General features: G+C 41.7%; 2 protein-coding genes across 2 annotated transcripts; one reads left to right on the top strand and one right to left on the bottom strand.

Moving 5' to 3' along the window:
- Positions 1-584: 584 nt before the first annotated feature.
- On the top strand, positions 585-8091 carry nipsnap2 (nipsnap homolog 2). The gene is made up of 10 exons (XM_085184118.1): positions 585-723; positions 1254-1393; positions 1485-1530; positions 1819-1913; positions 2255-2325; positions 2407-2547; positions 3622-3653; positions 4891-4985; positions 6830-6913; positions 7036-8091. The coding sequence occupies exons 1-10, from the start codon at positions 632-634 to the stop codon at positions 7098-7100; spliced, it is 861 nt and encodes a 286-aa protein (XP_085040244.1). The 5' UTR covers positions 585-631; the 3' UTR covers positions 7101-8091.
- psph (phosphoserine phosphatase) lies at positions 7243-11559 on the bottom strand. The gene is made up of 6 exons (XM_085184119.1): positions 11427-11559; positions 10592-10735; positions 10380-10514; positions 9020-9165; positions 8702-8850; positions 7243-8627 (listed from the first exon to the last, which is right to left on the bottom strand). Exons 1-6 carry the CDS (start codon positions 11468-11470, stop codon positions 8517-8519), a joined length of 729 nt encoding a protein of 242 aa, XP_085040245.1. The 5' UTR covers positions 11471-11559; the 3' UTR covers positions 7243-8516.
- Positions 11560-11766: the final 207 nt, after the last annotated feature.

Below are 11766 nucleotides of genomic sequence, written 5' to 3'. Positions count from 1 at the left end.
ATTATCCAATGGGCATTCTGGGCAAGAGCCCAGGGGTCCACACTTGGTGGCCCATCCATGCAGCATAAAAATTGGAAGCACTGATACAATACTCCTCCTGAGACACTCCTAATTTCTTTATGTTTTATTTGCAAGGAGCCAGACTTTCCTGTAATCTTTAAAGTGGTCTTGAGCAATAGTTCTTCAGGTTTTTTGTTTGTTTTGTTTTTTGGACATTGGCTGCGTTTTCACTCATTTTCAGTCTAGTCCTTGTACCTGACTATTTCCAAAGGAATGTTGTTGTTTTTTTTATTTGTTAAGTCTTTTAACACCTAAGGAAGTTATAATGGTCTTTTTTTTATTTCCCAGTGAGACGCAGTCCTCTCCTTAATGATTAGAAATCATTTTGCACACATATGTCGAAATCTTTATGAAAAATCAAAGTTTGCTGGAGCCTCTCAAAGATTTGTACCCAGAGGACTGTAATTAGTTGATCCGGGTATCCTCTGCATTCCTCAGTATGCTCTGTCCCAGCATGTTCTGGTTCCTGCAGACACACATAGAGGGAATGTGTGGATGTGCTGCTCTGCTGCCACCTGGTGGTGAGGCGCGGTTCAAGCCACTGCTCCGCGGAGCATTAGCACAGTTGAAGATGGCGACTGGAGTCCTTCAGAGAGTCAGCGGTAGTTTGGGCCGGGCTAAAAGCGGGGCCCACTCGGCCGGACAGCTCGCGGTGTGGGGCAGGTGGGGCAGTCTTCATCGTGAATATTCAACAATCATCTCTGTAGCTTCCTGTGTTAGCTGTGTAGTGTTTTCAGTGGGGATCTATTGGTGGCTACGAGTAGCCCGGTAAAGCTAGCCCGGTGACTGCTAGCCAGCCCACTGTGGCCTTTCAGCTTGAACTTAACCAGCAGCTTCAGCTTATGTGCGTTTATTTAGTACGTGATATTTAAGACTAACGCTTCTGTCACTGTTGGGAAACTCAAAAGAGCAATAGTTTCTGTCAACGTTTGACAGTAAGCATCTAAAACGCTCAAGGTCAATTTGACAGTTTATATTGCTACCTTGTAAAAATTGCATGACTTACAGATAGCATGCAGGTGCACTGATCACCGTGTGCATCAGAGGGTCTGACATTTTCAACTGAACAACCGCACCAAAGCCCCTAAAAACAGATACTACGTGGCTGTGCATGTACATATAGACTGGGAAGTCAGTCATTCCGAAGTCGCGGTGTCCATGTGTTTCTTTTTAATGGTGGCCTGTGTTTGCAGGGGGTTTGCAACTTCCAGCTGCAGAAATAGAGAGGACAGCTGGTTCAAGTCACTGTTTGTGAGGAAAGTTGATCCCAGAAAAGATGCACACTCCAACCTACTGACCAAAAATGAGGAGAGTAACCTCTATAAGATTCAGTGTAAGTTGCCTTTAGGGTCCCCGCATTACATTAACAACATTTTGACCTTTAGTAATGAGACTTTTTTTTCTCATTTAAACTTTTGTTTCAGTCCATAACGTCAAGCCAGAGTGCCTGGATGCATACAACAAACTCTGGTGAGTGTTTTGTCATTTGATGTTGTGAACCTTTAGTGCAGAGGAAGCTTTACCATAAGTGGGAGAAGGATCAAGGACTGGACACTTCGTGTAAAAATAATCCAGTCTATTCCTGTAAGATGATGTATGGGCTGGTATGACTTCTGTCCTCCACAAACCAGACGTGCTCATACCTAAGATGACTTGGAACCCATGGACTTTAAGCACAACACATGCAGTTTCAAATTAAATGTCATGTGGACCGCTGGTCGTACTGCATTTAATTATTTGGCTTCTCGTTTGCCACAGTGAGGATGTGTTGCCCTCCATCCACGCTGATAAGTACTACCCCTGTGAGCTGGTGGGAACCTGGAATACCTGGTATGGAGAACAAGACCAGGCTGGTAGGATTACTAATATCAACACACAGACATCTGCGGTATAACAGCGCTGCGATCCGCACAGTTTGCAATCAGCATGCGTGTTACACCGCATATTCATGTGCAAGTACAGCATCGATCATTAGCTGTCTTGCAAGCTAATGATCAGGAGGTGTTTATTTTTTTTGTTGCAGTGTTTGCACCACAGTAATTTCCCTCCCAGTATTTATTTACACTAACCACAAATGGATGTAGTTATGTCAGACGTTAAAAGCCGGACATCTGGATATCTTTACTCTGCTACGTGATGATCCTTCTGTTTGTACTTGATGTGATATTGTAATTGTGACAAATTGTCTCCCCAGTGCATCTGTGGCGTTACAGAGGTGGATACCCAGCTCTTACTGAGGTGATGAACAAGCTCAGGCAGAACAAGGTACTGCTGCACGGCCCTTTGCTTTACCCGGGTGATTATAAGTCTGAGTAAGCTCATTGATTAATGTCTGTCCATTGCCAGGAATTCACAGCCTACAGGAAGGAGCGAGGTAAGATGCTGTTGTCCCGCAGGAATCAGCTCCTCCTGGAGTTCAGCTTCTGGAACGAGCCAGTACCCCGAACGGGACCAAACGTATACGAGCTCAGGACCTACCAGCTCAGGGTGAGTGGTTGAGCTGCAGCCTGTATCGTTGTCAGGACTGGGCTCGGTGTGTTAAAGTCTGATTTCCAGAATGCGCTCTGCAGCTCCAAAATGGGCCACATAAATGCAACTGAAAACAGAAACACTGAAACAGATAACTGTATTCAGTGAGGATTTCTTACACCAAGTTTAACAATGATGCCTTAAAAGCTAAGCGCACTATCAGTGTATGAAATCAGCAAGTTGCTAGTTTAACAAATGTCTCATTCTGGTGGTTTTCTTTACTCATTTTCTGCATTTATTACCCTTTAAGACTTTGCCTGTCTGTCAGTTTGTATTCAAGTGATTGCGCCCTAGTTGTGCAGCAGTTCACAGCACTAGAAGAGCTTCCCTAAACCTACATGGTTATATTTATTATTTTTAAAAAAAAGGTGACAGATAGTATTCACTTTTCATGATCACACCTTTTGTCCATGGACAGACTTTAAAGACTCTCTGGTAAAAACACAATTGTTTATCTGCTGCCACATCTCACTGCAGCAGCTCAGGCTTGGCTGTTAAACTATCCATCCTTTTCTTACCTCATGTTTCCCATTTAAAACTGATGATCTCCATCCTGACATCCTACTGTGGACTTAAATTACTTGTTTCCCCTCAAGATGCTAGCACGACACTCAGGATCATCCCGAGTGTTGTGCTAACCATCACGGGATGATCACTAACGTGCAGAAACGCTTAATCGAAACCACGCCATCCACCGCAGATTAAGTGATGCTTTTTATAATTGAAAAAATCAAACTGTCTCTAGACCAGCACCCCTCTGTGACATGTGATGAATGCTCGCTATTATCCCCTCATCACAGGCTGAGATTGCATTTTTGAAACAGCAGGGCGTTTGTTGTCTTATGCACCAGAGAATGATTGAAGACGCTCTCTCGGGTGTAGTTGTTCGCATTGACAAAATACCTGTGTTACCTCTTTGCAATTTTTTTCTTTTTTACATTAATATATTTACTTTGGAAAGAAGTTCGAAAGTTCTCCATTACATATATATGTTTAAATCTAATAAAGAATATTGTGTTTTCTCTCTCGCAGCCAGGAACCATGATCGAGTGGGGTAATTACTGGTAAGGCAGCCTGAATTCACTTGATTCACTGAACTGTACTTACAGAACAGTTGTGCTACATGAAAGCTCCCTCATCACACTGTCATTAATAAGAGCTATTCCACAGAGAGGCCCCACATTTGAAGCTATGCTGTCATTCCCTCAAGCCAAGAATCAAATGCTAGTGTAACAGTGTGTACACTACAAACGTGTATATAATAGTTGAGTAATGTGAGCCTGGAAAGAGCCGCTGTGTGGACTCACAGAGCCAGCAGATCAGCATTTATCAGTAGGTGCAGCAGCGAAGATTGTGATGGATTAAATTGAGGATGTGAGCTTTCTGCACAAGCCTTTGCTTTCCAGATAAATTTCTTCTGTCTGACCATAGAGTTTTATTTCTTTTTGTTATTAGTGGTTGGGATTACACATTCAGAAGAAAAGTTGTCATTATCCTGCAAACTTAGCCTGTGTGCAGTTTTATATGTAAATATTATTACAGGTATTATTTGATTTTTAAGTTAGACGTAGGATTTTCTGCTTTGAAGCTTTATGCTTTGCCTTTTCCTAGAAAAGCACACATGATTGATTGATCTCCCCCTGTTCCCTGTGCTTTTCAGTAATCATGGCTAGGAAATCAGCCTTAATGCAAAAAAACCACACTGTGACAGCTTTTTTTTATTCTTAATGTTTGTATTCATTCGCACTTTAACCAGCTTTTTTTTTTTTTTTTTTTTTTAAATAAACCTCCAAAGTCCTGCAGATAATGCCAGTAAAGCTATTTAATATAATTTGTGCGGTTAAAGGTTTAAACTTCTGCTTCGTATTTCACCAGTTTGATGAAACTCGAGCTTCATAGTTTTCTATCCAGACAGTGATTATGGTTTGAATATGTTTATGTTTGCTTTGGGAGGAAAATGTAATAGATTCAAAACATTCTCCTCACTCGTTTTCACGAAGACTTGGCCAGTCTTTAGATTCATAAACATGCGTACAGTAAGTCATGATGATGTCACGTCTCGCGGTCGGATGTGATGTTGGAAGTTATAATCGCAGCTAAAGGAGCAGGTTGCCATCCTGCTTTAGCTGAGAAAATCCAGTCGTGTGAATTAATCAGGAGGTATTCAGGGATGATGTTGAAATGCTTTGAATGCTGGTTAAATATTTCATGTGTGTGTTTGTGGTGGTCTGGTGTTAAGCCAGATGAAGCCTTTGTGTTTTTTTTGGCCTGTGCTGTGACCAAAGGTACTTTTGTCTGCAGGGCCAGAGCCGTTCGATACCGCCAGCAGAACAGAGAAGCTGTGGGAGGGTTTTTCTCACAGATTGGAAACCTCTATATGGTCCATCACCTCTGGGGTACATTCAAACACTTCCACGCTGACTTTAGATAATTACGCTAATGTTGAAATCATTAGTTGCTTCGCAGAAAATCAACAACAGTTAACAATAATTTATCTTGGATATACATACCAGAAATGTCATGTTCCAGATTTTCTGCTTTTCTTTGTTATTATAGAGGTAATATATTTGGATTTTTGGGCTGTTTGGTCAAAACAGGCAATGTGAGATTGTCTCCTGAGGCGTGTAATTGATAGATAAATATGTGCAATGTTAACTGAGGTAATTATCATCCCAATTTGCAGTACACACAGCTCTCCAGAGAGCTTTAATCACGAGCAAATAGTCATTCCTGTGAAAACTGCTTTGAAGTCTGCTTGAAGGGAGTGTGCAAACTTGGTTCGTTGTGATGTAAAGTCAGAGCTTCGCGCTCACCTCTCACATAATTTACGTCACTCGGACAAAAGCGGACTAAAACTACAACAAATCTATTAAAACGGTCTCACTGTTCTCAAGAATGAGCATACAGCTGTGAGGTAGAGACGGCCCTCTGTACACTAGGGATGGGGCGATTTGCTTGATAGTCCTGTTGCCCACCCTGAGGCATCGCTGTCTACCCTCCATAACTTACAGTGCTTAGCCCAAACATGCACAAAAAATGTGCATGGGTGAAAGAGAAACAGGTAGCCTACATTAGTTTTTCTCACTTCCATCATGAAGAAGTGCTTTCCTGTTAACATACAACATTTACTGATTGGGTCAAAATAGGAAAACTTTTCCCCATCTGACATTTTTGTTGGTGAAAAACTCAGCTGTGTGTGGAGGACATGGAGATCGTGCTATATAAATAAAGTTAAACTGAATTGACCTTACATAATCTAGTTTGGGTTTTTTCCTGTGTAAAATATCTCACCTGTTTATCCTGCTTTCTTCACTCTGCCTCAGCACACAGAGACGAGACAACATTAGGATCTCTGTAAATCCAGCCTCCTGTTTTCTCCCATTGGATGATAATGATTATGATGGAACAGCAAACGCAATTCGCACACATACACATGAACTTAAATGTGCACAGAGGTCTGAACACAAACCGTGGCCTGGCAGATTGAATTTGTTATTAATTGCAGAACAATGAATCCGCTGGGAAATTAGATAAAAATCACCTTAAAATTGACCACCATCTATCCCTGACATCATCAGCACAACCCCACAGCCTAACAAGGAAATTATGGTTCAGAGGTGGCAGCATATTGTCAGCTTCAGACTCTCCCTCCACCTGCAAGACTTTGTCTGTTAACAGATGGGGGAAGCAAACAAAATATGTGGTATGACTGGTCTGTCTACTCCTGCTTGTGCTGTTGTTGGTCTGTCAGTCATCCATCAAGGAGAGCAAAGAGCTGAAGTGAAACTGAGTGTTCAAGGCATTGAAAGTTTCTGCTGCAGCCACAGTCTGTGCTTCTCATGCTGTATTTTGTCTTTGATTGGGTTTTCTCCCATTCCTGGGAGAAGCACAAATGTGGTTGAGATTTTTGAGGACTGCACAGGAGCACGTTTACAGTGGCTGAAACTGCCTCTCAGCAAACCCACACAATCGCTGTTCAGTAAATTAAGCAAAATTTAGCAACTAGCAGGTGTAAAAAAAAAAAAAAAAAAGTGGAGCCATCAGGAGCTTGAAAGTTGGTGGAGAGCAAAGTGGAGCTCAAACATGAGGAAACATTTGTTAGCTTGTCTTTACAGATGCACGTGTCCTAAAAATGTCTTCTGTGATTAATTTGATCATTACAAAGTTACCAGATTAAGTCTTAACTTAAAATCATGTACTTATACTGCAGCATTATAATGCAGTGATTTGTTAATTACAGCTTACAAGGACCTTCAGTCCCGAGAAGACACGAGGAACGCTGTGTGGCAGCAGGAAGGCTGGCACGAGGTGGTGTATTACACAGGTGAGCACAATAAGTCTTTTTGTAAACTCAAAGCTGTGCGACTGAAAACTTTACAAAGTTTTTTGTTGAGTTTGTCACTTTCTGAGCCTCAAAAAAAGTTTTTTTAACTCATCTTTTCCCAGTCCCACTCATTCAGCACATGGACTCAAGGATCATGATTCCCACAAAGGCTTCGCCGCTGCAGTAAAATGAAAAGCCAGCTGGAAGCTGACATCGAGCGGCACCTCCTTTGAATGTTACATCAGCATCATGGGTTCGATCTTTGTCAGTGCTGCCAAACAACGTCCATTCTCTTTTTGTTCACGTCTTTGTTTTATTACTGAAGGATGTCGCTTGGATCGAGTCGGGTCTCTGAAATTTATCTGCAGTTCAAATAGTTACTGAAAGGCTCCACGCCACTTTTAAGACACGCAGTATTTTCTGTGTGAGTTCAGGTTTGGGAGGGAGTGTTAAAATGTGTAGATGTGTTTGTCTGAAATGTGGTGCCACATCAAAACTGGTCCATGGAGAGATTTCATTTCCAAGGTTAGAGCCAACCAAAGTTACTTGAAAGGAAAAATCAAAAGGAGCAGCTGTATGGCGTTAAAGTGTGGGAACAGCTAGATTAAAAATAGTACTGCTGAAGCTCGCTGCAGGAGCTATTTATTTATTTAATGTAACTTTAAAGTACATCATGTTTTTAGTGTGCTGAGAAACTTTGATGTAAAAGCCATGCCATTTCAGACTGAAAAGAGAGCCCTTGTATGAATAGAAACTATATTTCTTTGTGTAAAATGCAGATACCATAATTTTATATTTGATGTGTATTATGAATCATTGTTTTACTCCTTTTGGTTGCTTTTCGTGGATGTCCCTACATTTCCTGGTAACATTAATGTTTAGTGGTGCTGTGTTTGTAACTATGGCTTACACAGTTTTTCTTTTTCTCAGGACGGCATGCCTGGTTTTAAAGTCTGTTTTTAATCCAACGTATCTTAACGAGGCACAAATCAGTTAAGTGAAAACAGGTGTTCTGCATATCAGTGACTGAGTGAATTTGGTACGCAGGCGATCACAGTCACGCTGCTTCATACCGTAACGGTTTTTATTGTTAAAGGAAGCATGTTGATCTGGTGTTTCTGTTCAGAGGGAACAATGTAGAGACAAGGACAAGAACACAGATTAAAGTCATTCAAACAGCGAAGTGGACACTCATCTTTTAATGCTGTGTTTTTCTGACTTGAGTCACTACACTGTCACTGACAGGTCTGCTTACAGCTCTTATAGAACAGAAACCCTATTAAAAATACTTTCACTTCTCATTGCACGTGCCATAATACAAAGGAGTCGTTCTAGTCCACCTAAAAGCTTTCATGTAAACTGCAAAAACACTAAAATAATCTTTTTAAGATTGTCTTCCATGTAGTGTTTTAGTACCTTGTAGTATAAAAAAGGGCAACATAGCTATTAAAGTTACGATTGCTCCCACTAGTATAAACATTTGATTCAATATAAAAATCTATCGAGGTCTAAGGAAAATGTCCACTTGGTAAAATCTACCAGTGGCATACCCTTAGGTGCAAGTATAACGTGTTAAAAATCATAAACTAATCTTTGAGCACCTTTAAATCTTCTCCAGTTCTTTCAGTAGCTCCCCAAAACTCGTCACATACCACGAAGACCTCTCCTTGACCTGCGGCCTGACGACATTCCCGCCAAATCCAATGAAAGCGCTCTGAAGACAAAAAAGGGTGAAATACTGTAATCACACTGTAATCGCTTTTTACACCAGCAAACGGCGACACTTACAGCTGGAGGGCAGGCCTCAAGATCAGTGGCACCATCTCCGATCATCACTACAGTCTCATAGCCGTACTGTTCCTTCAGCATGCTGATGACCTTCCCCTTTCCTCCGCTCTCAGCTGTGGGCTGACTCTCATCAAAACCAGCGTACTCTCCTGGAAGATGATATTTTTATTGAATTTAATTTAACCAGACAAAAGACCTGACTTAGATTAAACCTAAGGGTCTTGTGTATATTCAATGATCCACTCAAAGGGTTTAGCCTGGACTTCCACTCATGTGAGAACAGAAGAACATCACAAACAGCCCGCCGCTGGCTCTTACCGTTGAAGTAGAATTTGAGCCGGTTGGCGTAAACGTGATTCAGAGGGATGCTTAGCTGAGTGGCCACGTGTTCAACAATGCAGCGGAAGCCACCTGAAATGAGGAACACCTTTATGTTGAGCTCATGCAGACGGTCCACGAGCTCCCTGGACAAAGATAAATGGAAAAACATCAACACTCAGAAGAAAATGTTTTCTAACATTCACATTCAATGAGAGTTATTCTGCTGCCCTGTGAAGTTTCCTAAAATTTAATTACAAAAATGCAATAATGTAGAAGAAGAAAGAACAATTTCCAGGAGACACGGCTTTGCCACTTTACTGCAAAATGAAATAACACAAGATGCACTTTATTTATCCCAATGCTGGGAAATTTTTCCTTTGTTACAGGAGTTGAACACAAACAAATTACAGACTGTTGAAATAAGGAGAACGGTATGTGGCTCAGTGAAATCCAATACAAATATGACCAAACACATGACTTAATAAGGTAAAAACTAATCAAAAAATAAAATGGATACAAAGTAAAACCAGAACGTGGTAGCTTATCCAGCTCTCAGTTCACAGATTGTTGCCTGGAAAATGTGACCAAATGTGATCTCAAGCACAAGTTGATTGTAGACCATTAGGACTGATTAACCAGTAGTGATTATTGTGGACAGACAAAAGTCCTTTCCATTCTTGTTAGATACAAGATTTCAGGGCCTGATTCACCACGTTGTTCATTTAAGCACAGGACAATTATTTTTCAGTGTCAGGCCAGAGAGATACATTATGAGGTGAGCGGTTAATGGGTTAGGCTAGTTTCTTTGCGCTTAAAGTCAGAGTTTTCTGTGTCAGGAAGGTGACTCTCTTTCTCTAGATCAACATAGCATCTTATGCTGAACATATTGACCACATCCAGAACAGGTTATGTGTTTAAAGTTTGAAACTCTTTTGGAAAGGCAAAATTTTCTCTGATCATTTGGATGTAAATGTGCATATCTTACTAATGCAACCAAAAGAGAGTGTGCAGTAAAGTTACAGTGGCACAAAATCTTTTTGTTTGTTTACCTGACGTGATGATGGTCAGCTGGACGGAAACGTTGTGATTCAGGAAGAAACGTCAGCAGCAGTATTTCACAGGGTCTGTGTCTGCCTTGTGTGTGTGATAAATTTTGTGTTTGTATGCACACATTACAGCTGGTTTGTGATTCACACTCTCTGAAGGTTTTGCTTTCTGCATTTTCAGCTGACTCCTATTTGTTTTTGGCAATAGTTTTCAACCATGCATCCATATATTATGCATTCATGTAAGTTATTATTATAATGTGGAGGACAACATCTACCTAAAGAGGTCAGTTATTTCTACATTAATTCACCTGACACCTGGAGTAAGCTGAGGTGGGTGGTCTGTTATCAGCTTGTTGACTTGTTCTCTGGAGCATCGGATGATGGAAAGACGCTCAGTCAGGGCCTTTTTGAAGGTCATTGAGCCGCCCATGGCTTTGCGTGTCCTGAAACGTCCAAGTAACAGATTTTTGTTTGTTCTAAACACCCAGAACAAATCCATTAAAAAAATAAATCCACCTACATTTCAGTGACTGCATCCCCCACACCACAGAATTTGGCGAGTTCATCAATGCCTTCTTCCTTGATTACTGTGCTGTCCACATCAAAGCAGACAGCTTCAGCTCTCCTGAAGAGCTCCTTTGTCTGCGACAGCGTTGTCATCATGCTGGGAAATTACATTAAAAAAAAGATAAAGACTGGTGAAACAAATTTCACTGCTGCAGATGCACACTGGGAAGTCATCTGTGTGTGTGTGTCTGTCTGTCTGTGTGTGTGTGTCTGTGTTGGGGGGGCTGTAATTGTCATCAGCAGGGTCCCGTGCTGCATTTGTTGATTCAACGTGAGGTCTGTGATTTTGGCCAGCGGCTGCCTGATTTCACTAATGCACTAAGTCTTGTATAGAAAGGATGTCTTTCATCCAGTGGAGCAGCAAACGCATCTATTCACTCAAATACCTATGTGCAATCGACGGGGATCACCTCCCAGCCGATGATGTGTGCCAAAATGCGTTACATAAAGCAGTGTGCTTAAACAAACCATAGGAGAGGCCCGGGATGGACATACTCTGCGCGTATTGCGTCACCCAGAGGGTCACTACTGAGGGGCAGCATAACCAACAACAAACGTGAAGACACTGAAACTGGGCCAAACGGTTCGTATCTGTCACTTTGATATAAAGTGACAGACATATAGTCATGAAAATGACTATATATCACGGCTGTACGTTGAGAATAAGCGGGCTGTTATCTGTCCGGTGCAGCTGATTTGAACGCTGCTCAACTGCCGACAACTCGAGAGACAGCACCAGGCAGGAAAAAAAATACTTAAAAACATTAGAACTGTCCTGTAGTACTTACCAGCGAGTGCAGCGACGATAAGGCACGAACAGCAGCTTCAGCATAAAAGCCGACAGCTCTCGGTGGGCTCGTGGACGAGGAAGAAAAGCACTGAATGGTGGGCCAATCAGAGAGAAGCCGATTAAGGCCCGCCCACTACATCACTGGCTCGGTTCCATGACGACACCAGCGGCGAAAGAGGGAGAAAAACAACTACCATAAATAACGAGCACAAAGGCGAAAGGAAGCGATTGAAAAGAGACACAAACGAAGTAAAACAATAACGTTAAGTCACATCGGCTTCAAATGGCCACTAAGATATGTAACAACTACAAAAGAGAGAAAATTATGAAAAAGAGAC

Source organism: Neolamprologus multifasciatus, chromosome 14 (genome assembly GCF_963576455.1).
Source record: "Neolamprologus multifasciatus chromosome 14, fNeoMul1.2, whole genome shotgun sequence".
Classification (NCBI taxonomy): domain Eukaryota; kingdom Metazoa; phylum Chordata; class Actinopteri; order Cichliformes; family Cichlidae; genus Neolamprologus; species Neolamprologus multifasciatus.
The sequence above is the reverse complement of the archived record's forward strand: the minus strand, read 5'-3'. Positions and strand labels throughout refer to the sequence as shown.

Coding starts and splice junctions, on each gene's coding strand:
- nipsnap2 (XM_085184118.1), top strand. CDS start 632: ATGGCGACTGGAGTCCTTCAGAGAGTCAGCGGTAGTTTGGGCCGGGCT. Junction 3,654..4,890: donor ATCGAGTGGGGTAATTACTG/GTAAGGCAGCCT, acceptor TTTTGTCTGCAG/GGCCAGAGCCGTTCGATACC. Junction 6,914..7,035: donor CGAGGTGGTGTATTACACAG/GTGAGCACAATA, acceptor ATCTTTTCCCAG/TCCCACTCATTCAGCACATG.
- psph (XM_085184119.1), bottom strand. CDS start 11,470: ATGCTGAAGCTGCTGTTCGTGCCTTATCGTCGCTGCACTCGCTG. Junction 8,851..9,019: donor GCTCAAATTCTACTTCAACG/GTAAGAGCCAGC, acceptor ATCATCTTCCAG/GAGAGTACGCTGGTTTTGAT. Junction 8,628..8,701: donor TTGAGGCCTGCCCTCCAGCT/GTAAGTGTCGCC, acceptor TTTTGTCTTCAG/AGCGCTTTCATTGGATTTGG.